Raw genomic sequence first — 24823 nt, forward strand, 5'->3', positions numbered from 1 at the left:
GAGACTGGCCATTGGTATTGCGTTGAGACTAGATGTGACTCTCCAGGAACATGGTTCTCAGGTTAAAAAAAAAAAAAAAAAAAAAAAAGAGGATGAACTGGGTCCTGAGGGAGAGATGTGGGGAAAGCAAACACTGCCAGCAGTCTGGTAAAGGAAGGCAAGGCATCGCTTGATTCGTCACCTAGAGACCTTTGATGACCTCAACCGGAGACTCAAGCCAGCCCAGCTAGCTGCTCGCTCCCTGTGATGGTGGAGAGGCGACTCTGTGTCACAGACCCACCGAGAGACCCTGCCTTCCAAATCCTGACTGGGTATTCAGGAATGCAGTCTGAGTGTCAGAAAATCATATTCCGATTTTAACCAGTATTAACCAATGATTACTACGCTCACATTTGCAAAACGCATATATAACGTTTAACATATGCTAACCTGCATCTCAACTCTAAACTGAATGCTAAGGTTGATGCGATTTATCTTTATTTCAAAGGTCCTTCGTTGAAGTTTTAAATTTTGGTAACACTTTCAGCTTTGCAATAAAGATTAGCTTGAAAGCTGATACTTACTACTTTCGATTTTTGTCGAAAAATTATCTTAGTAATTTTTCATACAATAATTTCTGAAAGCATACGTAAAATGATTTTTCTTGCGACGTTAGACTCCTTCTTCACTCCTCCCTCTGAACTGTCACTGTCAATTGAGCCTGGATCACGAGGACATTTAAATCCTCCCGCTCTCTTCCTCGGAATAAAAAAACCAGAAATACAGTCAGTCGGTCACCAGTTGAAGTCACATTTACCTTGCCTGCTGCCAGACCCACCGTCGTCGTTGCTGATTTAAATTCTTTCACTCAGAATTTCAAGAAGTTCCATGCCTCCGTGATACCATATCATTTAGTGAATAGGATCTGGAAATCTCGAGATGAAAATGCTGGGAAAAAAGGGAGTAAGAAGTGTCACAACTTCTCTTTTGACAAGCAGTAAAGGCAGGTAGGCATAAGTTTCCGTAGTGTAGTGGTTATCACGTTCGCCTAACACGCGAAAGGTCCCCGGTTCGAAACCGGGCGGAAACAAAGGTGTAATTTTTTTTTCTCCCTTCCCTTTCTACTAATGGATGTTTTAAATTTCATTAATTGATTGTTGGAGAAAGAGACAGAGAGGCAGAGACACCACACCCCATGCCTAGGTCTCAGGATGCAAGAAGTAGTCTTTTTGTCTTTAGACTCTGTTGTACTCAAAGAACTTGGAGTCCCAGCGGATCCAGCGCGACAGGTAGGCTGTACACCCACAAAAGGAAACACGTTACCAGAGCAGCGGTTTGTTTGGAAATGTGTGTTGGAAGTCCAGGCTGCGGAAGATGCTCACAGGAGAGGTGGCCGCAGTAATAACAACCAACCACACCCACACAGTGGATCGCAGCTCACTCAGAGGAACTTTTCCATCCAGGAAGCAGGACGCAGCGTCCTCCCGGTTTATCGCAATGCCCTGAATCAGCCACGGCTCGAAAGGAGGAAAGAAAAAACAAAAACAAAAACAAACAAACAAACAAAAAACAACAAGGAAATCAATAGAGAAATGAACAAGATGGGTCCTGCGACACCATTACGAGAAGTGTTGGACAAGTAGCGATTGCTGGCTAGGGGACAGCGGTAGGATAAGCCAGCTTGGTCACACCCGCCCCTGGTCCACATTGTCCCAGTGGCGTCTCCTCTGCTATCTCCTGCTGTACTCTCAGGTTCCGAAACTACCCTGACTTCAGCCTCTCCGCCTTTGGTCATCCTTACCTGCAGTTGGGGACAGGTGAGTTGAGAGGAGGGCTCAACTACGCAGTCCTGGTGACGTCTGATGCCCCATCTAGACGCCTCGACAGGGGATCGCCTCAGTTGTGTGGACCCCACAGCGAAGCCTGCTCCCACACAATGTCTTCACACACCAAACTCGTGCGGTAGGCAGTTTGTCTCCCGTCAGTACTGTCACACTTGAAAGTCACACAAAACATCCACTGAAGTAATCAGCGGCGTCCTCCTTAAAGATCCACACATCCGAAGTTCAGGCACAGTATGGTCCAAATCAGCCTAGTGGTGGCAAAACTGCTCGGTCCACCTGCGTTAGCACACTTTCTCCCAAACTACACCTACAAAGTGCTCATTGCTCAGTCACTGCTCTGTCCCAGAAACTACACATCACTAAGTCCAGGATCCAGAATAGGCTTAAAAACCCAGAGAAGGCGTGGCGAAGAGTGAAAAGATCCTAAACTGGTTTTGAGAATTATCTCGGAGTCCCTCTGCCTACATTTTCTTTTTTTCTTTTGGGCTTATTAGAAGTGTGTCTCGCAGGGGCCTAGCAAACACAGAAGTGGATGATCACAGTCAGCTATTGGATGGATCACACGGCCCCCAATGGAGGAGATAGAGAAAAGTACCCAAGGAGCTAAAGGAAACTGCAGCCCTATAGGTGGAACAACAATATGAACTAACCAGTACCCCGGAGCTCTTGTCTCTAGCTGCATATGTATCAAAAGATGGCCTAGTCGGCCATCACTGCAAAGAGAGGCCCATTGGACTTGCAAACTTTATATGCCCCAGTACAGGGGAACCCCAGGGCCAAAAAGGGGGAGTGGGTGGTTAGGGGATTTGGGGGGTGGGTATGGGGGACTTTTGGGATAGGATTGAAAATGTAAACGAGGAAANTACCTNAAAAAAAAAAAAAAAGTGTGTCTCTCCATCCCCTTACCCCTGGCTCTGGACTGCCAAGATATTCACAGCTCTCCCTCCAGCTGACCTATTTAGCTCACACTGGAACTTTGGGACCTCAGGATCCCATCACTCACCCAGTTAACTAATATAAGGCAGTTTTCAGTGATCTTCCTTGTGGAGACAGGAACTAAGTTGATAGATAGGAAATAAACATAGCTAACACCATCAATCAGCTGGGATGCCCAACAGCACTCACAGGTAGCTGTCACTTTTGAGTCATTTGTCTTTTAAATGACAATACTATATAACCTTCTTACACTCTTTCTTTTACTTTTTCTTTTTTTAGCAGAGTGAGTTTAGGATTATTAAGGAAAAGTGAGAAAGGACTCCCAAGAGAGGAGAAGGCATCCAACAAACAGCTAATCTATTTAGCGTGGGTCGGGAGTATGCCAATAATCTCAGCAGGAGGGATGTCACTACAGGTTCAAAGCCCTCCTAATCAACATACTGATCCCCTTCCCCCTACCTGGACTGCGGGGTTGGGCCTCAGTGGGCGAGGATGTGCAGACGCCTGCTGAGACTAGATATCCCAGGGAGGGGTACACGACGGGGGTGGGGGGATCCCCTTTTCTAAGGAGAAAGGGAGGAGGTAAAGGGGGGATTTGTAAGGGTGGGGCTGAGAAGAGAGGACATGTGATCGGGATGTAAAGTGAGTAAAAAAAAAAAAATCCCTCTTTTTTGATATTTAAATTTTAGCAGTTTACATCAGCCCGCACTCTATCACACTTTGTTGTTTTAGCCCTGGCAATCTGAAAGCACTCTTGTTGCCAGGCAGTCACTTATGCTTTGGCTTCTTTATAATTTTCTCTGTCCTCTGTTGCAGGGTAATGTTTAAGGAGGTTGAGTTTTTGTGTGTTTTCACTGAAGTGTAAAAATCATAAACACACATGTGGTGGTGCTCACCTTTAATCTCCCCACCTAGGAGCAGAGACAGGAGGATCCCTGAGTTCGAGATCAGTCAGATCTACAAAGCAACCTCTTTCCAGGATAGCCAGGGCTACATAAAGAAACTGTTTCAAAAACCAAACCAAACCAAACCAAACAAAAACATCTAGGCAGTGTGTGGAGCTGATGGCTCCGCACGTAGCATCTCCACTTAGAATTACCTTAGAGAAACAGCTGAAAGGACCCACAAACACCTGGGAGAGTCTATTTAGTGACAACTTGTGGAGCTAATGAGGCAGAAAGGTGTGTCCTCAGCATTTGTGAGTCTCTCCTTTTCATCCCGAAGGACTGGAAAAGATTACAAACACATCTTGCAACACATTTGCCCACTCTGTGTGTGCAGGGAGGGGGTTGTTTATTTGCTTTTTAAAGATTTATTTTATTTTACGTCTCTGAATGTTTGCCTGTGTGTACACAAACGCACCACATGCATGTGGTGAGAGATGTGGAGGAGTCCAGGAGAGGGTATCAGATGACTGCTAGCCCTTTGTGTGATAGGAACCAAACTCGGGTCCTCAGCCAGTGCTCTTAACCACTGAGCCATCACTCCAGCCCTCGCTGTTTAAGACTCACTATGTTGTTCAGGCTGGTCTTGTAAGACCCCGAAGCTGGGCCTCCGCTTAAGTCCCGGTGTGATCTGGCCGGCACCCCAATGACTCGAGAGAAAACCACACCTGATGCAGAGAAACTGCAAGAGGTTTTATTATCAGCTAGCTGAGGAGGAACTCCTTGAGCCTTGCAGGGCAGGGGAGTTCGACCCCCAGCCTTAACCGTAGGGGATTTTCAACAGCTAACTGAGGAATTGGGAGGAGTTGGGAGAACAGTTCTTCTCTGCCGGATGTCCTTGGTAAAATTACAATTATCGCATCTCTGGCTGTAAGGCTCAGAAACAAAAAGGCTTTTTGCTGGCTATAGAGAACAAAGAGCTTCTTTCTGGCTGTATTTTTAGAGATCAGGGAAAACAAGCTTGGGGAACATCCAGGGGCTTTACCTTCCAGGGAGAAACACTCTAAGTCTCACAGTCTTGAACTCAAAGAATTGTGTGATTGTCTTGTTTCACTAGGAGTTTCTATTTTGTTTTGTTTTTCAAATAAACCTCAACAAACTCTGTACAAAACTGTCTACATAAATTTTTAATCGACACTCAAAAGTCATAATTTTCCCAGCACTTGGGAGGCAGAGGCAGGTGGATTTCTGAGTTCGAGGCCAGCCTGGTCTACAAAGTGAGTTCCAGGACAGCCAGGGCGACACAGAGAAACCCTGTCTCGAAAAAAACCAAAAACCAAAAACCAAAAAAAAAAGTCATAATTTTCACTGGTCTCTTTTGAATATTGTTAATTCTTTTACTCTTTTTCTTTCTCTCTTTCTTTTTTCTTTTCTTTCTTTCTTTCTTTACTTTTTTTTTTTTTTTTTTTTTTTTTTTTGAATATAGGGTTTCTCTGTATAGCCATGTGTACTGGCTGGTTTTGTGTGTAAACTTGACACAAGCTGGAGTTATCACAAGTGAGGAAATGCTTCTATTCTCCAGCTGTACAACATTTTCTCAATTAGTGATCGAGGCAGGAAGGGCCCAGCCCATTGTGGGTGGGGTTCTATAAGAAAGCAGTCTGAGCAAGCCAGGGGAAGCAAGTCAGTAAGTAACAGCCCTCCATGGCCTCTGCATCAGCTCCTGCGTCCTAACCTTCTGGGGTTTCAGTGGTGATGAACAGCAATGTGGAAGTGTAAGCTGAATAAATTCTTTCCTCTCCAACTTGCTTCTTTTTTTATTTTCCTTTTTTTTATCTTTCTAGACAGGGTTTCTCTGGCTGTCCTGGAGCTCACTCTGTAGACCAGGCTGGCCTCAAAGCCAGAAATCTACCTGCCTCTGCCTCCCAAGGGCTGGGATTAAAGGCATGTGCTACCAATGGACAAACAAAAATTTCAGCTGGAAAATTTGGAGTAGAGGCCAGGAGAGGTTGCCTGCTCTTTAATCCCAGCACTTGGGAGGCAGAGGCAGGAAGATCTCTGTGTTTGAGGCCAGCCTGGTCTACAAAGAGAGCTCCAGGACAATGGCAAAAGAAAAAGGAGGAGGAGGAGGAGCAGGGCAGGGCAGGAGGAGGGGATGATGATATACATTGAAACCTAGACCGTGCATCACTCAGCTTCAACAGGTTTCAGTCTTCTAGCATTCCTCTTTTATCTCTACCACCACCCCACCTCCATTTCACACTCCTGGGCTACTGTCCCTTAGTCATTCATTGGCCACCACGGCCACCATCTCCTTTTGATTGGTTCATGCTTGTGTTCCTTTTGATTTGTGTTCATGCTTGTGGATTTAGAGGTTAATACTGATAGCTGCAAATTAAAGTACTGAGCCCTTAGTGTGAGTTTACCAGTGTTCCCAATGCTAGACATACGTTGGTACATTGCACCTTGCAATAAACCTGTGGCATGGCACTGTCCCACCCTTCGCTTCTGTTGCTGTGATGGAAACACAGCCTTTCAAGACAGACAGAGCCCCCGCCTCTCTGAAGTTCACCTTCTGATGGGCTATAGTAAACAAGTGAACAGATATAGAAATAATGTCAGAGAGTATAGCAACAACAGTGGTTTGACAGGGTGGTGTAAACAGTGGAGTGGTCAGGGAAAGGCAGGTCAGAAGATGTGACAGTAGCTGAGTCAGGGAAAGGAAGAGTGAGCCATCATCCAGAAGACCTGAGGCCACTGAAGAAACAGAGAGGGTTCAGAGCCTTGGAAGAACCAGCTGGATGCTTTCATAGGCAGAGAGAGATTGGAGGTGCCTGTGGAGGGGCGGCCGGGAGAGAAAAGGTTATACCTATACTTCTTTGGATCTGGATTCTGGTGACTTCAGCTACATCATTCGTAAATGCTTGCGTAGAAAGATGACCGGAGGACACTGGATGTGCTGTCTCAGGGGACTCCCAGGCTAATCAACACATGACGTCAGCACAGGATTTATAAAGATGCATATTTTCTATTTATCCAGGGAATCACAAAGAAGAAATACACCCAGAATTTCTAAGCACTGTGTCTAAGCACATGGACTAGTGGTTAAAGCAGGGTGTCTCTTCACTTCTACCTGTGGCCTAGTTAGCTTCTCAGGGCCTTATCTTCTCATTGGAATGTGAAAGTTCAGAAGTGCTAACGTCATAACTGCAGCTTGAAATGTGCAAAGGAATGAATGTCACTGCTTCTTAGATGTTCAGGGTTAGGCCATTTGACAGCTGTAATTAACCAAAGTGCCGGCCAAATGGATTGTTCCTGTTTCGAAAATTGCTATAGTAACTTTAGAGAAAATCAACACTATTTGCAAAGTAGAATTTCAAAGTCTTAAGACAACTGGGTGTTAATATTTTCAACTATCATAAATTAAAGTTCACAAAATATTCACAAAGAAAGTAGGTACTCTTTTCTTATTTATGAACTCCACCCTTTGGAAACTATCATCAGCAACAGTGGTAAAATTAGGAGGGTTTCCCAAAATACCCAGTGATTTTAATCTGACTTGTTTTTCCTGACATACAGTGGAGGATCTGGTTATTCTGGGATGTCTTTGGGCCACGCTTCCTGTCCCTGTAGAATTAGGCTGTTTATCTTGACATTTTGGCATCTTCCTTGTCTACTTCACGAGTTCCTCAGAACAGTGGCATGTGACTGACACTGATCTTGTGTCTGGGAGGCTTGAACCCTTGCACGGATGTGACACAACAATGGCATAATAATGTGAGCACTTGAGAATCATTGAGTCATCTCTCAAGTCCCAGTGCAGACCCTGGGAGAACGATCCTCTCAAGTTAAACAAAACAAATGAACACATCAGTGAGGGTTGAAAAAAATGTGGAGGTATTTTTAGATTAGCTAGATAATAGCCACAAATATGCAAAATCTGGTGATCATTTTCTATATCCAACCAATCCAACTATGCTTTGTTTGTTTGTTTGTTTGGTTGGTTTGCGTCCTGACCCCCCAAAAAGGTCTAACTGTATAGATCAGGCTGGCCTCAAACTCACAGAGACCCACCTGAGTCTACCGCCCAAGTACTGGGATTAATGGTGTGCAGACACTATGTCCACCCAAACTCAGGTTTTCTATAAGCACACAGCAAGTGTTTTTAATCACTGAGTCATCCATCTCTTCTGGCCCTACAGTAACGCTTTTAAATAAAAACTGTTCAAGGGGATAGTTGATATACGGTAGGGAATCATAATTCGATAAGCCACTTACATGTGCTTTCATTGCTACCAGTCTTTTCTTTAAGATGCAACTGTGGGATTAATTTCCAGAACTGAGATTTGCCAAACAGGGTTCATATTTAATTGTAATCTGTAGAAATGGGTAACATTCCCATTTCTTTTCTTTCTTTCTTTCTTTCTTTCTTTCTTTCTTTCTTTCTTTCTTTCTTTCTTTCTTTTTTTGTTTTTTTTGGGGACAGGGTTTCTCTGTGTAGCCCTGGCTGTCCTGGAACTCACTTTGTAGACCAGGCTGACCTCAAGCTCAGAAATCCGCCTGCCTCTGCCTCCCGAGTGCTGGCATTAAAGGTGTGTGCCACCACCATCCGGCTACATTCCCATTTCTAAATTGATCATCCTTCCCCAGTCCCTCCCAAGACAAAAAGTGGAAAGAATTCAAATAACCCAAAATAAATGGATGAATAAAGAATCTTTGGTATATACACATAATGGAATGTTATTTGACCTTGATGGACAGGAAATTTAATACACACTACATACAACATGAAAGAACCTATAAGATGACCTGTTGTGTGGCTTTAAAAGGCAGAATAGCTGGCAGCATAGTGCTGACCTACATAGGGTATAGGCTAGCTTAGGCTACATGAGACTGCCTTAAATGGAGCCCTACACAAAATACACACAACACACACCCCTCGCACACGGACACGTGCACGCACACTCGCAGGAAGATTTCAAGCTCACACTTGAAGGAATTTGATGGCTCCAGGAAAAATAATAGAATTAAAAAACAGTAGAATGGCGTTTCCAGGGGCTGAGTAAAGATGGTTGTCAGGTTAGTGTTTGTTAAACAGTTTTGTCTGGACAGATGAAAAGGGACCAAGGGGCCAGGCATTGTGGTGCAAACCGGCAGGCAGGTCTCTGAATTCTTAGGCCAGCCTGGTCTACACAGCGAGTTCCAGGACAGCCAGGACTCCACAGAGAAACTCTATCTAGAAATACCAAAATAAAGAAATAAATGAATAAATAAATAAATAAAAATAAAAAAATAAAGAAAAAAATTTTTAAAAGGAGGTGATGGGGGAAGAGGAGGAAGAGGGAGGAAGAAGAGGGAGAAGGGAGGTGGAGGAGGAGGAAGAGGATGTGGCTCTGTTCGCCTAGAGATGAGCGATAGTGAAAGCCGTACAGCACTGTGAATGTAGTTAATACTACATGTACAGTTAACATGCTTAAAATAAAGATTGGAGATGTAACTCGGTGGTAGAGTTCTTGCATACTGTACGCAAAGCCCAGTGTTTAAATTTTAAAAAGAAAATATTTGTTAAAATGATAGATATCAAGTATACCTTACCACAAGGTTGGTACTGAAGAGATAGCATTACAACTATGAGAGTTACCATCACTAATTACTTTTCCTTTATAGTTTCGGGAAGGTCTTTTATTTGTATTTTGTAGAGAACCTCTTGTAAAGTACGAATTTGGAGAGAACACACTACTGTTTTGTTTTCGTCTTGGGCTAAAAAGTCTCCACGCGCCCAACGTGGGGCTCGAACCCACGACCCTGAGATTAAGAGTCTCATGCTCTACCGACTGAGCTAGCCGGGCGCTGCACGAGAAGTAGCTTTATTTTGCCACCTCTATGTTTGAAAAAAAAAAAAAAGTCAGTTCTACATTTGGGGTTGTAACTAGAATTTGATAGAATTCCCAAAACTCAGAAATGTAAAAATCCAGCCGTTGGCACCAGATCATCCCCCTTACTTCCTTCCATTTTCTGTTTACTTTTTTCTACCAACACCAGGGATTGTGTGAGTGAGATTTTGTGTTTTCCCCACGCTCCTTCCACCGCGAAGCTCACAGAGCTGAGAAGAAAATACACACGTCCTAAGGTCTCACTAGATTGCTTATCCTCAAATTTTGTCGTGAGTAGTCCGGAGCTGGGAGAAGCGAAGCTCTTCCTTGCTAATAAACCGCGTCAGCTCAACCCTTTTCTTTTGGGGTGGGAGGAGGCAGGTTTCTGCAGCTGTTGGCTGCACGTTGTTTGTAAATTTAGAATGTCAAAAACAAAGACTAGTATAATAGGCTAAAAATGAAAGCGGTAACCGTCTGGAGATGCCGGGGATCGAACCCGGGGCCTCATACATGCAAAGCATGCGCTCTACCACTGAGCTACATCCCCACTCGCTCTTGCACGGTGCTCAGAAATGCTCTAGTGATTGCATAGCGCGCCGTTCGGCTCCTAACAGCAGCTTGAATATAGCTGTTTAGAAATCACAACTAGTCATTGGCTGTCCGGAGTGTTCCTCCGATCCTCACTAACAAAGTTGGTCATCCCCTAGAGATACCCGAGGGCAGACAGATTCGGGAGTAGAAACTGAGAAGAGGATGGAAAAATTGAGAGAGACTTACTCATCAGGCACTTAGGACAAAATAGAACCGTGACCCGAAAAAGAAAGATACGTTTGCTTTTTGTTTTAAATGCAAGATAATGTAGTAAAATATAAAATGTTTAAACGAAATAATGAAGTTAATTGCTCTAAATGGAGTAAGTGCATAGGAGGTGGGCAGGTTTTCCAGTGCTGGATGTTGTTGTTGTTGTTGTTATTAAAGGTTTATTCATTTTATGTAATGAATGTTTTGCCAGCATGTATGTATGTGTACTATGAGTGCATAAGGAGGTCAGAAGTCACTCCATCCTCTGTAACTCTAGTTACAGTTGTATACAGGTTCTGAGAACCTGGATCCTTTCTGTACTTACCCACTGAACCATCTCCAACCCCCGCCACCCCCACCCCCAATCATAAATTGTTGTAAGGTATTCGCCATAGACTCCTGCTCAGACATGGGTAGAAGCCAATAGAACGTCTTTATTTGTCAGCTGACTACAACACTGGGTGTACAGGATCCCAGTGTAGCCCCGAGCCCTTCTCAGGGTGAGCTTTTAAATGCACAAGCATGTTCTGAGTTGACATTCTTCAGTTAACCAGAACAGTTAGCCAGAAGCAGATCTATAGAAGCAAGGTTAGTACATTTAGAGATTTTCCTCAGAACGATGCAGACTTTGATGGATTAGGTCTTTGCTTTAGTTTTGGCAGGTGGTGCTGTCTACATGCTGAGTGTGACAGCCTGTAATGGCACTTACATCATGGAGTCAGTTGTGCTAAGATCTCAGGGCCTACTAAGTCTGTGGCCCTGTAACAAAATCTGTGTGTGATGGTCTGTAGGCTTCATGGATAAAGTTAGCATATGAGAGGAGGCCTGGAGACGCCGGGTATCACACTGTACAGATTTTGGCCACAGATCAGCAAGATGAGCCCAGAGACTGGCTCGTTGGAATCCGAGGCTGGTAAAGAGCTATTTGTGTGTCTGGGTGACAGTCGCAGGTCAACCATAAACTGATTAAACTGCTTCAATATGGTGTCCCCGTGAGTCAGGTGCTCTGCAGTATACTCAAGATTTCTTTGCCACACTGGATTACATATTGTATGTGAATGAGAGATTTGGATAGAAAAAGTGACCAAGTTAAAATAAAAACTGCAAAGGCATAAGCGAGATACTTGAGATTTCCACAGAAAAGCGAGCTACTACTTGAGTCCACAGAAAAAAACAAAAAAAAAAACAACCTTTTTTTTTTTTTTGAAGCTGGGTTTCATATAACCCAAGCTGACCGTGGGGGATGGGATGGCTATGACAAGGGATGACCTTGAACTCCTGACCCTGTGCCCTTTAACACTGTGATTTACAGGTCTGTGCCACCAGGCCCAGCAAATAACACATCACCGAAGGTCCTCGATGTCACGACTCTGAGTTCTTGGTGAACCAGAAGAGCCTTAGCTCACCATCTGTTGTCCTGTGCCTGAAACCCGTGGCCATTCTTTAGTCCAGGGATTCACTTGTTTCTTCAACTGACTTAATAATGTTCCTTATCTTCAAAATAATTGTAGCTGAGTTTGTAGAAAATTTAAAACGTCCCATGGTGGAAGAGGAGAGTCAAGCGAGAGCCTTGAGGTTATTATGAAGAATTCAACTTCTTTCCTGAGAGTTAGCAGCCACTGGTGGGGTTTGAGCAGAGGGCTCTGATAGATACTGTGGAGACATGGGCTCTGAAAGGGTTCTCTAAAGTAAAAAAAAAAAAAAAAAAAAAAAAAATGAGCCCGGGGGATTGAACCAGGGCAAGGAGCCGAGTGGGGAACTCTAGAACCCAAGAAGAAAGTAGGAGGTCATAGACCGGAGAGAAAGGGAGGTGGTAGCATCCTGAGTGGCGAGGAGAAAATGCTGTGAGGAAGGACAGACACACCAGAGAGGTGAGGTTTGCAACTCTGGATTAGAATTGGGCGAGTGGATAGAGACATTGACAAGAGAGGCTTTGAGAGAGACAGAGGAAGAAGCTTGGCCCAAGTGGCCTCCAGAATGAAAGGATAGAAAAACTACCCCCCCCCCCCAAAAAAAAAAAACGATCCGTGGAACCCAGCTGTATACCAGCTGGGGAGAGACAGAGGGATTTGGGGTAGGTGTGGAATGATGATACTGAATGAAATGAGGGAAAATGGCTGTATTACTTGTTCAAAATTAAAGGGAGAACTGTAAGAGATGATGTAGTTACAAAAGTGGACAAAAGGCCACGCTTGGGATGAGGAGGTAGAGCCAAATTCCAGACCCTAAGTTTAGCTCAGCGCAGTGCCAGGATGAGTCGGTATGCGGGGAACCAGACACCGTGCCCCCGGGAGCCAGGCGTTTGCCCCTGTAGGGCAGGGTCAGCCTAGGTCGGCCACTGGGAGTGGAGCCCAGCTGGCCTTGCGCGCTCACCTGTCCCCGACAGTTCCCTACTGCTGACTGGGCCATACTGGGCGGCATAGAAAGGCGGTGGAAGGGGGGTCGACAAAAGGGGATCGGGGCTTTGGGAACCCAGAGAAAGGGCAGCACCTGCCTCCTTTCTCAGCTGGGTGCACCCTCGGCTCACGTCTCAGCTTGCCCGCTGCCGGCCCCGCCCCTCCTCGCCCAGTGGGTACTCGGAGCTCAGCCCAGCTTGGACAGTAGCATCCAGGGACCTCCCCAAAGCCACAAGACTCGAATGTACTAAGGACACGGATGGCGACTGTGGGGCCGCGGACCGGGCCGAACGCAGGAGCCGAGGCGCTGGCCCTGGCGGCAGAGCTCCAAGGCGAGGCGACGTGCTCTATCTGCCTAGAGTTTTTCCGGGAGCCGGTGTCAGTCGAATGCGGCCACAGCTTCTGCCGTGCCTGTATTATGCGCTGCTGGGAGCGTCCCGGAGCTGGGACCGGCACGGCGACCCGCACGCTGCCCTGCCCACTGCCCTGTCCTCAGTGCCGCGAGCCCGCGCGCCCCAGCCAGCTGCGACCCAATCGACAGCTGGCCGCGGTGGCCTCGCTCCTTCGGCGCTTCAGCCTGCCCCCCACCGTCCCCGGGGAGCGCGGGACTCCAGCGGTGCCTGCCCGGGCGGCGGCTGCGCGGTGCTCCCAACACGGAGAGCAACTTAAGCTCTACTGCCAAGACGACGGCCGCGCCATTTGCGTGGTGTGCGACCGCGCCCGCGAGCACCGTTCGCACGCCGTGCTGCCGCTGGAGGAGGCGGTGCAGGAGGCTAAGGTGGGTGCAGGATGTCCCGGAGCCCTGGCTCTGCTCCAGCCCTCCCAGCTCTCTTTGCGGAATGCAGGCAGGGTCCGACAGAAAAACCCCGGTCTCCTTTTTCTCTTCCTAAAACTGTGTTTTCCCTCATCTCTTCTCGTCCCTCAGAGCCCGATGCCTGGAGGCCTGGAAGACGGCCCCAGAGACTTGAAATCTTGTCTGTCCCCAACCGCTGTTGTAACTCTGCCCAGGAGAAAGTCTCTGTTTGTCACGCCCACATATCCACTGCCACACTCCTTCTGCGTTCCCAGGGGCGTGGCACTACACAAAGTACCAAGTTCAAAGAGGAAGAACACAGCATAGCGTCCTGGGTTAGGTGGTCTGTCTGAAGGGCTGTGAAGCCCATTGGTTCTGGGCATCTTCCCTTTTAGTCTGTCCCTGGATAGGCTGCGGCACAAGAGTCGTGTGCAGCCCCCAGTCTTTGCTGCCCTGTTGTGCTCCAGCCCTCTTACAAGATGAGAGAAGAGCTGAAGATAAGCAAAGATAATCAATGTGGGAGTTTCGATTCTCAGCACAGACCATGTGATTGATGCCCTTGAGGAAGTGAGACTCCCGGACCTTTGGAGTTCCCCTGCATTTGTTCTGCACCAATAGGCTTAGTCTGCAAGGCTCTGTTCACCCCACAGCCAGAGATGGTATCTATCCAGTCTCCTGCTCCTGAGAGCAGAATCTTGGCTTGCTCCTGGATGGTTCTGGGAAGGTACACCAGAGGGTATCCAGAATTTTCTGACCACGTGTCTTCCGTCTACCACAGGAGTTGCTGGATTCCAGGCTGAGGGCCTTGAAGAAGGTACTGGAAGACTATGAAGCATTCCGGTCAACAGAGGAGAGGGAGAGCAAAGAGCTACTAGTGAGTTCAAGTGTGAGAAGCATAGGCTTGTGGATGACCAGGGCAGTGAGTGTGTGTGTGTGTGTGTGTGTGTGTGTGTGTGTGTGTGTATGTGTGGTGTTGAAACAGTAGGGTGGATTTCAGAAAGACAATATGGTATACATTACAAAGGTTGACTATATAATTTATAATATAAACTAGAGCTGTTCAAATCATCTTTAGGGTGCACAGTCATTCGTAACAAACCAGTTAGGACCTGTAGCAGCATCTTGTAATTTGAATGCATTAGCATTTCTTCACAGAAACACGTCATATTAAGTAGGAATATACGGTAAGGTAAGGAGCCACACATGCCTGAGGCACGTTCTGCCACAGGAAAAAAAAAAAAAGCAGTGAGGAAAATGTTTTGTTTTCTGAGCTTTAATTTAAGAACTAGAGGTTTCTGGCTGGGCAGTGGGGGGCACACGCCTTTAATCCCAGCACATTGGAGTCAAGGCCAGCAGATCTCTGAGAGTTCGAGGCCAGCTTGGTCTTCAGGGTGAGTTTCAGGATAGCAGGACAGTCAAAACTGCACAGAGAAGCCCTTTGCACTGATGCTGAGGAGAGATCAGAGCTGTTCCTGGCAGAGCACTGTGGCTTGGGACTTGCTTTGGTTACTATGGACAAACATGAGTCACTATTATTTTCTAGCTCACAAATTCAGTTCTTGGCTCAATCAAAGGTGCCTGAAGAATGAAAGGAGGAACCACGAGTGCCTTTTAAGGCAAGGTCATTTGTTTATGAAACTGGGATCAGAGGGGAGGCCTGGAGGGACCATCTTATGCTTTAAAAAAATTATCTATTTACCTATCTATTTATTTGTGCTTCTATAGTTGGGGGCATGGGCTACTGTCTGCCTGTAAAGGTCAGAGGGCAACTTTGTGTCAGTTCCTGTCTTCCACCTTGAGGTGAATCCTAGGGATTGAACTGGGGTTGCCAGACTTATGAGCCAAACATCTTTACCTGTTGAGAAATTTCACCAGCCCTAAGCCCTTAGGTTGGAAAGGGAAGCCCATGGAGCTCAGATATGCAGGCTCCTTTCTGGGCCCTATGTGATTGCTACTATTGTTCTGTTTTGTTTGAGACAAGGTATCTCTCTATAGCCCAAGCTACCCTGGAACTTGCTACATAGACCAGGCTGGCCTCAGACCTACAGAGACCCACCTGCTTCTGCCTCCTTCGTGCTGGATTGAAGCTGTGTGTCACCATGCCTGGCCCTCCCCTTACCCTTAACTGCTTTTATATCTGTAGCCATTGGACATCCCAGACTTTTATATCTGACTATTCATTTCCTAAAGCCGAGTTTACCCACCCAGACCTTTGTCCCACCTCTTTGGTTTGCATCTGTGATGAAGAGGACATTCTCTATGGCCTGGGTAACTTCGAAGTCTCTGACCCTCCTCCCCAGGACATTGTTTAGCAGATCCCATCTCTGCCCTTTGCCAAACCCTCCCCTAACCTCCCCTACAGCAGGGCCTTCACAGCCAAGTCAGTGCTCTACTGCTGAGCCATACAGTCCTCATTCTGCTTGCCATACAGCAACAGGTGAGCCTACGTCTGTTGCCCTACTCAACACGGTTTTTATCATTGTACCTACAGTATGGGCTGGAAGGGGAGAGTACTTTCACCTGAAAAATGCCCTTACCCCAGAGGTCATCCAGTAATGCTAGAGGTTTTTTAGTTGTCAGCACTGTGAGTGTTGCCACTGACCAACCCCTGCTGGATATGGGGGTCCCTGGAATGAGGGTTCTCGAAAGCTAAGTGGGTAAGGATTTGGCAGTGACAAACAAAAAACAAACACAGAGGCAGTTAGAATCTGAGTGTATTTTGCAGCTCTCAAGCAGAAGTTTTCATACATTAAAAAAAAAAAAACAAATATTACAACTCTTAGAAGATGTGTTCAGTGAAGCAGTCACAAATACCATCCTTATTGTTTGGCATAGTAAAGCACAAAAATCAAGCAAACATTACAACTCAGAAAAGATGTACTCAGCGAATCACAAACAGAACAGGTTGACATCATGATTAATAGAGATCATCCAAGTGTTACAACTCTGAAAGGATGTATTCAGTGGGGCAGTCATCCAAGGCTAGAGGCGTATTTCCAAGAGCGGGTTAATAAATCTTTATGATCAATTATTGTTTAACATCTAAATAAATCTTCAATGGGTGAATTTAAACTATTTTAATTCTTTTTATTTAAGGCTTTCTTTACCATATACCAAAGCCTACCTGATGACACACATGTAGCCATATGAAATTTTATTGTTGGGAAAGTTTTTTTTTTTTTTGGTTTTTCGAGACAGGGTTTCTCTGTATAGCCCTGGCTGTCCTGGAACTCACTTTGTAGACCAGGCTGGCCTCGAACTCAGAAATCCGCCTGCCTCTGCCTCCCAAGTGCTGGGATTAAAGGCGTGCGCCAACACCACCCGGCATTGGGAAAGTTTTTAATCTATCATAATACTGTTATATAATTTTGTAAATAATTGATAAAGAGTTGGTTTCCCCAGGGATAAGATCATGTTAGTGTTAGTGACCCCCATCTTAAGGGATGGCTTCTTACCCATTATTCTCGATTAAGATTGTGGCCTAGGCTACCAGGAACATGTCATAAATAAGAAACGGAATAAGAGAAAACAAAACAGATAAATTGCTCAATATGTTGTTCTGAGCAAGAGTTCCACACCCGGTTCTAGAAGGCCTCTTTCCTTTGAAGTTTTCACCTCAATCTGTGGCACTTGTAACAGATTCTACTGGGGGTTGGTGTGGCAGAGTGTCACTTGCATTTAGTGGCAGGGGTCTTAGGGTGTGGTAGATATCCCAGAATGCAGAGGGAAACCCTCAGAGCCAGGAATTATCTGGCCCCAAGTGTTGACAACAGCAAGATTGGGACACTTCTGTTTACAGTTTTCTTGGTTTGTTAGTCACAACTGTGTGCTTTTTAAGGAATATAGGCCTGGTGGTGGTGGCCTAAGCAGAGGCAGGCAGATCTCTGTGAGTTCGAGGCCAGCTTGGACAGAGAGTCAAGGCTGTACAAAGAAACCAAAAGGGGGCTGGTGAGATGGCTCAGTGGGTAAGAGCACCCGACTGCTCTTCCGAAGGTCCAGAGTTCAAAGAAACCAAAAAATAAAAACAAAGAATAGAATTTAGAGTTTAGCTGGGTATGGTAGCTCACCATTGAGTTCCAGTGCTTGGGAGACTGAAGCTGAAGGTTATCCATGAGTTTGAGGCCAGCCTGGTCTTCATAGTGAATTCCAGGACAACCAGGATTATAGAGACAACAACAACAACAATGAACAGTTATTTAGTTTACAGTTCTAGAGGGTAGAAAGCCTAAAAGAATGGCGCCCTTAGCTGCTCTGCACTTCATGAGACCTTTCTTACTGAGCCAAAACAAGGCGGAGGGCAAGACAGAGGGAGTATGTTCTCACAGTTTTCACTCCCCTATTCCCTTCCTCCCTCTCTCCCCAAAGGTGGTGTTGTTACCCGGTGTCTTGTGTGCCAGGAGGAAAGAGAGAGAGTACACCAGTGGGCTGATGAAACAGCAAAGCCTTTTATCATTCATGCCACACAAGTCGGGTCACTGCTGGATCAGGGACGCCAGGCAAGGGGCTGAAGCTGGGTTTATAAGCATAAAATCTGCAAGTGCCTGTGCCAAGTTACAGTTACAATTCTCACCAATCAGAATTCGGGGATTGGGGACTTTCCCTATGCGTTCTGTCATTGTCAACTGACACAGAATGTAAGCTTTTCAGTCCAACAGATTCATCTGGGTTTTGTTTTGTTTTGTGCTTAGGAACAGGCACTGTGTTTTGAGGAACTATTGTTGCTTTGCCTGTACCCAACAGTGTCTCATTATGTAGCTCAGGTTGGCCTGGCACTTGCTATGTAGTCCAGGCTGGCCGTGTGCTTACAGAGCCTCATGCTCCTGGGCGCTATAATTACAGAGCTTCACCACCAGGCACAGACAAGAGAGCTGCTCTGAGAAACACTTTTGCTTGGGTTGTTCCCTTGGGAGTCCATGCCATAGAGTTAGCAGAAGTACAGACTTTGAATTCAGACCACCCTGCCTTAGAATCGTAGCCTAATAGGTATGAGGATGGGTTTCCTTGCCCTAAAATGGAGTAAGAAGTGTGCTGACCTCATTGGGTCAGGGTGAGTGAACAAAAGTATCTTTGGCTGCAGCTGTGGCTGCTGCTATTCAATGTGTGTTTCTATTCAATGGAAATGGGGCAGGTATACTGTGGGAAGCCTTGAGACCCATGATCTGAGCCCAGGGCTCCTGACTTCACTTTTCTCACAATCTCTCTTCTTCCCACCTTCCTTCCTCTGTAATAGCCTGGGAAAGGAGCTTCCATACCTGAGCTTGCCCTGTGAGGACAGGGTCCTTACTTGTTGATAACCATGAGAGTCCTTGTTTACTATATTGGAGTTTTGCTATGCAAGTGTGTTTATATAAACTAAGTAGGTGAAGGAGTGCATCTAGACACGAGAAGCCCTGAATGTGATAATGCAAAGACTAGGACGTCGAGTCTGCACAGCGCATTCACTCAGTGCTGAGCGAGTGGCCGTGCTGCACCTCTGCTAACAGGAAGCTTTCTTCTTCTCTCCTTGCACCTCTGGAGTTCTGTGTCTTGAGTTTGCATTTCTGTTTGTAGTCAGGGTGTCCCAGGAGAGGAGCTAAGGCGCCAAGGAGAAGTGAGACAGGTGCAGTGGACCCTTGCAGCTCTGACTGACTGACTAGCAATCAGACTGCGCCCGCTCCTCTGAGTGACTAGTAACCAGGTGCCTCTTTATTTATACACGTCTCACAGAGACAGACCAATGATTATCTGAGAAGTACACATTATGTGTTTTGATTTTTCATTACATGTTTGATGTTACAAGGCCAGTCACAATTAGAAAGTACAAAAAGGACAGATTTTATTTTTTATTATCAGCCCTGTAACTCCAATATAAAGAATCTAAAGAACGCCTCCTCCAAAGCAAATGGGATTATTATACAATGGTCTGCTTTCAGGCTGGCGGTGTTTGCAGTTTTAAAACATTCCAGACAAACAGAAAAGGTCTGGACAGGTCTTTTTCTGGGTAGCAAATACTAATACTTAGCACCTTTTACTGTGTTGTTTCATCATCTATCCTATAAAGCAGGGAACGTTTATTGTAGTCTGTCTATCTCGTTTACTGAGTTCAATTCTTCCATAGCTATACCATGTATGATCCCCATATCTTTACAGTTTCAGAGAGTTCTAAACGTGTTGAAAAAAGAGTCCTCAGATCTGTAACCTATTCTCCTGGCCAGTCAGTTTATCAATGGTCTCTGTTTACTCTGCACCACGTATACTGTTTGAATTTGCTTAGGGGTGGATACCCCAAAAAGATTCCTGGAGTAATACATGGCCTTATAAAGAAATTTCTAGCTATGTGCATATCTGTGTTTAATGATCTTCAGGGTATAAGGAAGACTTTCAAATAGCGTCTAGTTAAAATCTTGTTTAGAACTTTCCTTAAAAGATTCAGGTATAATTTCCTTGGGAATACACATAAAATGAATCCTAATGCAGAAAGTCCCTAAGAATGCAGTGTGTACAGACCCAGCCCCTAAAGGGAGAGACAGAGAGAGCGTCAGCAACTGCAGCGCTCAGCTAAACTTTGCTGGAACTGTGTCAGACAGCCTTGCTAGCTTAATGACTCACCAAAAGGCTGTGCCACCTTTCCATCAGAATTGAAGCCAAAATAGCGCCTTAAAAAGAGAGAAAGGAAAAAAAAATCTGGGTTTAGTTATGCTGGCCTTTAATCCCAGCACTCGAGAGGCAGAGGCAGGTGGATCTGTGAGTGCAAGGCCAGGCTGTTCTTCAGAGACAGTTTCAGAACAGTCAGGGCCACACAGAGATACCCATCTTGAAAAACAAAAAAACAAGGATGGACCAGGCACAGGGACACACACCATTAATCCCAGCACTGAGAAGGCAGGCAGGTATCTGTGAGTTCAAGACTATCCTGGTCTACAGTGAAATCTCCAGACCAGTCAAGACTACACCATAAAATCTCATCTCTAAAATAAAATAAAAACAGGGTGAAAGGTGACTAATAAATATATAGAAAAAGGAAAGACAACCTTTGATTTAACCCTCACTATGGATAAATTAATTAGCACACTAACATATCTCTCTCATTTTTTTCTTTTTTCTTTCTTTCTTTTTTTTTTTTTTTCAAGATGGGGCTTTTCTGTGTACCCCTGGCTATCCTGGAACTCACTCTGTAGGACAGGCTGGCCTCAGAAATCCACCTGCCTCTGCCTCCCAAGTGTTGGGATTAAAGGCTGGGGCCACCACTGTCCCGGTCTCTCTCATGTTTTACAAAAGGAAATTGCAACTTGAAGTAGTTGTGAGGAGTTGAAGATGCCCAAAGATAGTAGAGTCCAGGTCTTAAGAGACGCCAGAGGACGTGTGTGGCAGGGGAGAGAGCAGCATGTGTTGAGGCTCTGGCTTGTACAGAGCTGGGCTATATGTACAGTATGCATGCATGGGTGTGTCTCACTGGGGAAGCAGCCTTGACCTGGAGGATACCTGTCTTAAACTTCTGTCTTAATGTCATGCCCAAGTGCCTTCCCCTCTAAGTCGTGTGCCCACATCTTCTCTTCCTGAGACAGAAGCAGATGGCAGCAGAGAAAGAGAAGGTAGGGGCGGAGTTCCAAGCGCTGCGGGCCTTCCTGGTGGAGCAGGAGGGTCGGCTTTTAAGCCGACTGGAGGTGCTGTCCCGGGAAGTGACACAGAAACAGAATGAGAACCTGGCCCAGCTGGAGGGTGAGATCACTCAGCTGTCCAAACTCAGCGGCCAGATCCAGGAGACAGCTCAGAAGCCGGACCTAGACTTCCTCCAGGTGACGCTGGCTCAGTCAGAGCCTTTAGGCATTTGCCCGAGGTGTTCGGAAACACTGCTGGAGAACAACCAGACCCTGGGAGAAAAGGAAGTAGAGGAAGGGGTACTGAGTCTCCTGGGATTGGAAGGCTAGACACGATGTGATAAAATTTAATGATTATAAGCCATTATAGTTTATTTTACACTATTCTAATCTACACACACTTGAGTCCAAAGTCTCTGAAAACAGTCCTTACAAAGTTACCTAAAATTCACCGGAATGTGTTTTCTGATATTCTATTTTATTAAAAAAAAAATAGTTGGGGCTGGAGAGATGGCACAAGAGTTAACAGCACTGGCTGCTTGATCCCCAGTACCCACATGGTGGCTCAGTACCTGTGAAAGGACCACTGTTCCACACAGGACACACCAAGACCAAGTTCTCAGCACAAAGGAGATTCATTTGTCCCCGGAGGGACAAAGGACAGGAAATGAGAGACAAAGCCAGGAGACAGAGGATGAGGGAGAAGGGTAAAGGAACAAGGAAGAAGGAGAAGAAATATTTGCCCCAGGGACAAACGTCTGCCTCTGGATAGAGAGGAGACAGGGCCTTAGGCAACTGGCAGTTTATAAAGGGAAAGGGGGAACCTCATTTTTAGGATGAGTTGGTTTGTTTTGAGTGGGCATGTTAATTAGGATAGCCAAAGAGAGACTTTTTAATTGTTGGGTTCCAAAACTTTGAGAGTTGAACCTTGGTGATCAGCTTTAGGAGGAGGAAGTGACCAATAAGGGAACAGACCTTAGCTTCAGGGATGCAGTCTATGGTTTACAAGGGAGAGGGAATGGGGGAAAGGCAAGCCCTGCTAGAGCCTATAGAGCCTTTCAACCTGTAACTCCAGTTTCAGGGAGTCTGACACCCTCTTCTGGCCTCCATGGGCACACACGGTGTACAGACATACACAAACACTTTTATAAATAATTAATTAAAAAAAAAAAAGTCACCAGACCAAGCATGGTAGCACACACCTTTAATCCCAGCCCCCAGGCAGGAAGCAGGGGCAGGCAGAGCTCTGTGAGTTTGAGAGTAAATAGTGAGTTCCAGGACAGCCAGAGCTACATATCTAGACCCTGTCTCAAGAAAAACAAACAAAATCCAGAACAAACAACAACAAAAGGCCACCAGCATATTCAGATAGATTTCACAAACCACAAAAGAGTCAGGCATGAAAGACAGAAAGACAGAAAAGACACCCAGGCGCTGCCCAGTGTGGTGGCATTCACTTTGGGATCCCAGCACGTGGGAAGTGGGAGTAGAAGTATCAGGAGTTCAACACCACCCTCTGTTCCAAATGAAATTTTGAGAACAGCCTGAGACTGTGAGTCTGTTTCAAACAAAACAATACACCAACAAGACGTTGTAGTGTTAGACCTAGTGGGGAAACCCCCACCCCATTCCCAATTCGGCGTGCACCCAAAAAAATCACGAAGGACCATCTCTTGCTGTAATTACATGAGGACGTTTAATTACGGAGCTCCGGTCCAACATGCATCCCACACAGGAGATAACGGATGTCGGCCATGAGGCTTGAAAGTTAGGAGTTTTTATGGGGTAAGGGGCTTAGGGGTGTGGAATTCAGCATAGCAACACACTATTGGCTTATTCAAACATTAACAGAAAGGTTACAGAGCAACAGGACTTTGTTCCTGTGGGTTGGGGGCTTATCTTTATTCACATAGTAACCAGTTGATATATGACTTTACCAGGCGCCAAGGGGCAATAGACAGAGGGGAGGTTCTGGCCAGATGGTGTCACTCAGACAAGATAGCCTTGCCTGTGTCCTTGAATTCTTTTCATCTTTACAGTCAAGATGTTCTTAGGAATGCCTTAACAACAGCCCTGCCCTGGCAGGCCTGGGGGCTGTTCTGCTTTGTTCTCAGTCCCGGGCCTGGGCAGTGGGCTCTTAAACAACTCACAAGTTACAATATTTTACCTTCCTTCAGTAGCTTGTCAGGGCTGATAACCATGCTAACAGTAAACACTGGGTCTTGTTAGATGGCTCAGGGAGGATTTTTCAGTAAAGGCTTTGCATATCTGTGAGGGAGGGGGCATTGATGGTACCATCACTGTGATAACATCCAGTAGCCAGCCACAGCTGGAAGCCACTGTCACCTGTGTTTAGTGGGGCATGGCTTATTTTCTGTGTGTCAGGTAAGAGGCAGTCATGCTTTCTCTAAGGTGAATGGAGGTTATATGATGTTGACTTGATTTTCTTCCATGTTTTCTTCTAGGAGTTCAAAAGCACACTGAGCAAGTGAGTGAACGTCACACTTCCTAGGGTCTTTCCACGTTGCTTTGCTCTCCCCTCAAGCTTTCTCTTTTTATCCTAACATCATCTCTCTCCTCCTGACCCCCAATTGCTACTTCCTTCCCTGGGTACCCTTTGAGGCAAAGGCCCACTTACCTAGCCGTGGGATTCCCTGTGTAAAGTTGGATTTTCTGTTTTCTCTCATCTGGGAACAACAGGGAAGAGGGAGTGGAGGGGAATGAATAAGATTGTCTGCTCGATGAAATTCTCTTCAAAGGCAATTCTCCAATCATGTAAACTCCCTACCACAAGCCCCACCTCCTAAAAGATGGAATATCTTCTAATAGGGACACAAGCTGGCAATCAAGCCTTTAACACATAGGTCTTTAGGATCACATGTATCTAAGCTATAGCACTGGCCTAATTACCATAGGGCAGTAGGAGTGGATTGGTGTTCTCGGGACTTTCTCTGGGGTCTTGTCCTGCAGGTGCAGCAGCGTGCCCAGCTCCAAGCCAACCACAGTCTCATCTGAGATGAAGAATAAAGTGTGGAATGTTTCCCTCAAGAGTTTCGTCTTAAAAGGATTGCTGAAGAAGTTCAAAGGTGGGGCCCTGGGTGTGGGCTGGCTGCATAGTGTTGGGTGGAGGAGGGAGGTGTGCTCCTGGTAGTCATGGGATGTAAGGCTGTGTCTTTCTTGAACTGAGAAGAGGAAACAGGAGTTGGAGCATAGTAAAGCCAGATTGGGCATCCTGCTTCTTGTGGGGTAGCATATGAATACTATAGAAGAATACTGGGGGCACGGAGAAGCTAAAGGGGGAGGAGTCAGGTCAGACCAGTTCTAAACAATAGAGGGAGAGGGGGAGCTAGAACACTTGGGGGGGTTGCTTCCATATGTTCCCTCATACTCAACTCAACCTCTGGAGTATCTGGAGTTGTAAGTGAGGGAGAAGAGGAGGTTTTCTGGTCGGGCAGTGTCCCACGCTGTGCACTTTGGCTCTGCTTTGTCTCTCTGTAGAGGATCTCCAGGGAGAGCTGGAGAAAGAAGAGAAAGGTATGAACTGTGATCGCCACTGTGAGTACAAGGCTGACTGTCTTAGTCAGGGTTTCTATTCCTGCACAAACATCATGACCAAGAAGCAAGTTGGGGAGGAAAGGGTTTATTGGGCTTACACTTCCATGCTGCTGTTCATCACCAAAGGAAGTCAGGACTGGAACTCAAACAGGTCAGAAAGCAGGAGCTGATGCAGAGGCCATGGA

At 46.0% G+C, this 24823-nt stretch overlaps 1 protein-coding gene, 1 long non-coding RNA gene and 3 other non-coding genes across 7 annotated transcripts in view; 2 read left to right on the plus strand and 3 right to left on the minus strand.

The window, feature by feature from the left end:
* The first annotated feature begins 996 nt into the window (after positions 1-996).
* Positions 997-1069, plus strand: Trnav-aac. Its single transcript has one exon. It is a non-coding gene; the product is annotated as a tRNA-Val (tRNA).
* An 8350-nt stretch (positions 1070-9419) lies between these two features.
* Positions 9420-9492, minus strand: Trnak-cuu. The gene has a single exon. It is a non-coding gene; the product is annotated as a tRNA-Lys (tRNA).
* Positions 9493-9991: 499 nt separating this feature from the next.
* Positions 9992-10063, minus strand: Trnaa-ugc. Its single transcript has one exon. It is a non-coding gene; the product is annotated as a tRNA-Ala (tRNA).
* A 2804-nt stretch (positions 10064-12867) lies between these two features.
* The window catches only part of Trim7 (tripartite motif containing 7), a 14196-nt gene continuing 2240 nt past the window's right edge, over positions 12868-24823 (plus strand). Inside the window, exons 1-6 of one of the 3 annotated variants that reach the window (XM_021177193.2) lie at positions 12868-13491; positions 14285-14380; positions 21051-21281; positions 23549-23571; positions 24054-24169; positions 24582-24617. In XM_021177193.2, the coding sequence (XP_021032852.1) occupies positions 12973-13491; positions 14285-14380; positions 21051-21281; positions 23549-23571; positions 24054-24169; positions 24582-24617 (1021 nt within the window). In that variant the 5' untranslated portion in view covers positions 12868-12972. Of the gene's footprint in view, positions 13492-14284; positions 14381-21046; positions 21282-23548; positions 23572-24053; positions 24170-24581; positions 24618-24823 lie in introns of those variants that run through there. The other 2 variants (XM_029483082.1, XM_029483083.1) reach the window with 2 other exon arrangements.
* LOC110305286 overlaps positions 19300-24823 on the minus strand; it is a 10615-nt gene continuing 5091 nt past the window's right edge. The window contains exons 2-3 of the long non-coding RNA XR_002379146.1: positions 23722-24598; positions 19300-21356 (exon numbers count right to left, since the gene is read on the minus strand). This is a non-coding gene — a long non-coding RNA (uncharacterized LOC110305286). The remainder of the gene's footprint in view (positions 21357-23721; positions 24599-24823) is intronic.

This window comes from Mus caroli, chromosome 11, assembly GCF_900094665.2.
Source record: "Mus caroli chromosome 11, CAROLI_EIJ_v1.1, whole genome shotgun sequence".
Lineage (NCBI taxonomy): Eukaryota > Metazoa > Chordata > Mammalia > Rodentia > Muridae > Mus > Mus caroli.